At 42.1% G+C, this 4,875-nt stretch overlaps 1 protein-coding gene across 1 annotated transcript; it reads right to left on the bottom strand.

Moving 5' to 3' along the window:
- Nucleotides 1-1,682: 1,682 nt before the first annotated feature.
- On the bottom strand, nucleotides 1,683-2,531 carry LOC143909153 (uncharacterized). The gene is made up of 2 exons (XM_077427053.1): nucleotides 2,316-2,531; nucleotides 1,683-2,201 (listed from the first exon to the last, which is right to left on the bottom strand). The coding sequence occupies exons 1-2, from the start codon at nucleotides 2,529-2,531 to the stop codon at nucleotides 1,683-1,685; spliced, it is 735 nt and encodes a 244-aa protein (XP_077283179.1).
- Nucleotides 2,532-4,875: the final 2,344 nt, after the last annotated feature.

Genomic DNA, 4,875 nt, shown 5'->3' with positions numbered 1-4,875 from the left:
GCCCCATGAGGCTGCGCCCCCTTCGGGGCCCCATGGGGCTGCGCCCCAGGAGGCTGCGCCCCCTTCGGGGCCCCATGCGGCTAAGCTCCATAAGGCGGCGCCCCATAAGGCGGCGCCCCATAAGGCAGCGCCCCATATGGCGGCGCCCCATAAGGCTGCGCCCCATAAGACAGCGCCCTATAAGGCAGCGCCCCATAAGGCGGCGCCCCATGAGGCTGCGCCCCCCTGCGCCCCCTTCGGGGCCCCATGGGGCTGCGCCCCCTTTGGGGCCTAATGAGGCTGCACCCCCTTCGGGGCCCCATGAGGCTGCGCCCCCTTTGGTGCCCCATGGGGCTGCGCCCCCTTTGGGGCCCCATGAGGCTGCGCCCCCTTCGGGGCCGCATACGGCTAAGCTCCATAAGACTGTGCCCCATAAGACACCATAAGGCTACGCCCCATGAGGCTGCGCCCCCTTCGGGGCCCCATGGGGCTACGCCCCATGAGGCTACGCCCCCTTTGGGGCCCCATGGGGCTGCGCCCCATGAGGCTGCGCCCCCTTGCGCCCCCTTCGGGGCCCCATGTGGCTTAGCTCCATAAGGCGGCGCCCCATAAGGCGGCGCCCCATAAGGCTGCGCCCCTAAGGCGGCGCCCCATAAGGCGGCGCCCCATAAGGCGGCGCCCCATAAGACTGCGCCCCTAAGGCTGCGCCCCATAAGACAGCGCCCCATAAGGCTGCGCCCCATAAGACTGCGCCCCATAAGGTTGCGCCCCATAAGGCTACGGCCGATAAGGCTGTGCCCCATAAAGCTGCGCCCCCTTTTGAGCCCCATGGGGCTGCGCCCCATGAGGCTGCGCCCCCGGGCCCCCTTCGGGGCCCCACGGGGCTGCGCCCCTTGTGGCGCCCCTGGCGGGGCTCCATGAAACTACTCGCCTTGCGCCCCCGCGGGGGTGAATCCATTGAATCGAAAAAAACAAATCGGCGCCCATGGATCGAAAAAAAAAAAATCGAATCACGTGTTCGATGACGTCACCGATCTACGGACGACGACGAAGGATATTTACATACATACAAAGTCTCTTTCCAAATTATAGATTAGAAGAAGAAGATGAACATGAACATAGCGATCCCACTGTTTTTATTTATACGGTTAGTAGTTGATACATAAGTATATCCCGGTATATAGTACGTCACTTCACTATTCGAATGAGTTTCTGTTAACACTATGCATGCTGGCTTCTTGAGATCATTATTAATAGTTGTTAAAAATTCATCTATGTTCCGTTCTATGCTTCTTATGTACATATGAAGAATTAAAGGACTGCAGTTGATGTCGTTTTGTTGGATACAGTATTCTTTGTAGCTGTTATATGTTTTTTCTTCAATAATATTTTTTTTATCTAGTTCATTATATATGAAATCCGTCATTTTTATTCGCAGTCAATTCTGACTCTTGATAGTATACCCGCTCACACCGACCAAAACCAACCATCGTCATAACCGTCAGAATGGCAACAATACTACAATAACTTATTGATTTGCAAATGGTTATCAACCTTTGAAAAATTGATTTGACTAAATGTAAAATTTTAGATGATTGTTTCACTGGATATTTATTAGATCTCGTTCCGAGTATATGTATAGCTGTGATCGGTGAGGTGTTGTTCTTCCGTACTAAGATCTTTGAGTGTTTCACCCAAACATATCAAAAATGTTTTTCCTTAGCCAGGGCCTTCACCTTTGTCAGCAGCATTTTGTTCGAAACGGTCAGGTGGTCATTTACAAAAATCCTTTTGTCATCGGAATAACCGAGATCCTTCGATGAAAGTGACTTTAAACGCCGTGCTGCCAGCATAAATTCTTCTTTAAGATGATAGTTATGAAAAGAGGCGACAATCGGTTTAGAATTATTATTAATACGGGAAGGAACCCGCGCAACAAAGTTAATTTGATTAGGGGTTATGGGATAATTAATTTTCTTGCTCAGATTAACAATGGTGTCAATCAGATTTTCACTTTTAAAGAGTGGCACCCCTTTGATTTCAATATTGTTTCTTCTTGACCATTGTTCCTTCTCATTTAATTTCTGTTCAAGGTGATCAATCTTGTTATGGATAGTTGCTGTCTCAAGGTTTGTCTTTTCTAGAGTATCTAACCTAGACTCTAGTTTATGTATCTTCTGTGTAAAATCATTTATTAAGGAATGGGCCATCTCCAAAGAGTTCTTCAAATCAGAAACATCAGATTTCAGGGATTTTATGTCATCCGACATTGATCTGAGAGGGGCTTAGTCCATCTTGATGCCTTGTATTTCAGCCAACAGAAGATCCATCGATACTGGGGTTGGGGAGCTCGACGCTGTGACGCTTCCGGGAGGGGTTGGAATAAGGCCCGTCTTGCATGAAGCACATTTCCACTGGAGCTGACGATCCCCTCCGAGTTTATTATAGCCCGCTTTGGTAATACCAGAACAAGGGAAATCAAATTTCAATTTACAGCCACTACATAGAACACCGTCTAAGCCTTCAGAATTACAACGCGCACACTTAAACATTGTGATATTGTGATAAAGCTAATATTCGATAAATAAAATAGAATTTGTAATTAATAGTTAAGAAACACTGGATTGATTGATTATAAACGAGAGGGCACGTACGCTCATTAGAAGTCCCGATGAATACTCCTAATATAATAATAACAATATAACAATAACTCAATTTTTGCAACAGAAAATTAGGAAGGAAACGCCAATTTTACAGAAACCTTTTCAATGAAAATCAGAAAAATTGCCAAATTCTGATAAGAAACTATCGACCTCGACAAACCAAGATCTGGCCAACAACAAGACTCTTAGTGGGAATCGAACCCGTGACATCAAGCACAAAAGAATTCAACACTCACCACTAGACCACGCTACTGGTTTATGTATGTACATATGTATACATATGTATGTATGTACATACATATGTACTTATAATATGTGTATGTAGTTGCTTGTATAGCAAACATTCATTTTCGTGTAAGTAGGTTATTTTATGCAAAAGCTAATTTATAGCGCAGGTCATCAACTAGTAGTTCTGTAAATTGCAATTAAATATAGAACTAATTGCCTATCTCCTGTCCAACAAAATTCTCCAAATCGGAAAATCCCCCTGGAAATTGCCATGTGTCGACGGCGCGGAGTAATGAAAATTTTCAATTTCGATTTACGACTTAATTTTCGATTTACTGCTGCAATAAAACATAGTATTAGTACGTCGGATGCACTGAAAATTAAAAAGATATGTTTAAATAAGAAAATTGACATATTCTGTCTAATATTTTATTACTTTATCTATGTACGTAGTGACAATAGATGAATTTTTGTGATCATGCGAAAATTCAAACTCGAGACTTCGACTGATTCAAATCGATCACTGATCACATTTTCGTGAATTAGAAAAACTGTGTGTGTGTGTCTCTGTGTATTTTGGGGATTTTTTTGTGTCAGTGTCAGGTTTAAAAGTTTTAAAGGTTTTGTGTCAGGCTTAAAAGTTTTGTTCAATTTAAAAACATTTATAAAAGTATTCAAAAATGTTTTAAATTTTCCTCCATTTCAATTTATGATTTTTTCTATCAGAATTACCCGCTATACGGCGAGGGGCAATTGCAATATGGCCCGCATACAAAGTGTTAATTAAAGAAAACCTTAAAAAGTCGGTTGATTTGAGCAAAAAAAACCGGTTTTCGTTTTTTTTAAATAGTCAAAAAGCTGGTTTTTCGGTTTCGATTTAAGCTGACTTGGAAGCCCTATCCTCAAATACATAAATAATTTCATGGGTTGGTCACATCCGATTTTTTTTCATTTACGATATATGTAAAAATGAATAGCGTCGATAATTTATTGTTTAATTATTTCGGGTACATACATTCTGAAAATCGTAAATGAATGAAAAGTAAAGTAAAAAAACAAGACCGACACATGTATTTTAACCACAATATACCAACACCCATGCGATGATATTTCATCGGGTACAACACTAGTCTATCTTATATCTTCTATCTAATATATAATTTGGAAAGAGACTTTGTATGTATGTATGTAAATATGTATCCTTCGTTCGTCGTCCGTAGATCGGTGACGTCATCGAACACGTGATTTTTTTTTTCGATCTAGACGCGGAGGGGCGTCTAGATCGAAAAGGTAACTGATCATGGGGGCGAAGCCCTAGACGGCATTTAATCATGGGGGCGCGGAGGGGCGAAGTAAAAGGAGGGGCGAAGCTTTGTAAAATGGTTCGGCAAACCTTTAACAATGCATTTACAACATTTGAACAATACGCGGCACCCTCTGGGTCCTGGCTTTAATCATGACCAGTGTATAAGAGCATCTGGAAAATCAGGACGGTATCCCTCATTAGTACTGTGGTGGTGATATTCACATTTGTATCTACTAAATGTCTTGGTGTTGTTCGGTCGATGTCTCAAAATCTGTCAATTTCCTGTTCAAAATGAATATTGGAATCTATATTCGGGTATTTTATCGTTCATTTGTAGTACGTTTTAACTTTAAAATCTCTCTAAGTTGTCGTCCAGTTCAAATCAAAAGTCAAAAGTACGTATTTTCACTGTTAACACTACTTTATATTGAGCATTTAAAGCTAGAATGCAAAAAAAAAGATTCAGCGAACCTTTAACAAAGCATTTACAACAATTGAACAATTGACGGCGTGCTCTGGGTCCGCTCTTTAGTCATTAACTTATATGCTTCTTTCAAAAGATTCTCAAACTTTGAGGCCGTTGATTTGTAGATAACGGCACGCTTCCGGTCCGATCTCTACTGATAACCCAACTACATAATTTATTGTAAAATGTGATTCAACTTTTTGTTCATGATTTAATATTACAATTTATAAAAT

Source organism: Arctopsyche grandis, chromosome 3 (assembly GCF_051622035.1).
Source record: "Arctopsyche grandis isolate Sample6627 chromosome 3, ASM5162203v2, whole genome shotgun sequence".
Taxonomy (NCBI): Eukaryota; Metazoa; Arthropoda; class Insecta; order Trichoptera; family Hydropsychidae; genus Arctopsyche; species Arctopsyche grandis.
This window is presented reverse-complemented; position numbering and strand designations above follow the sequence as displayed.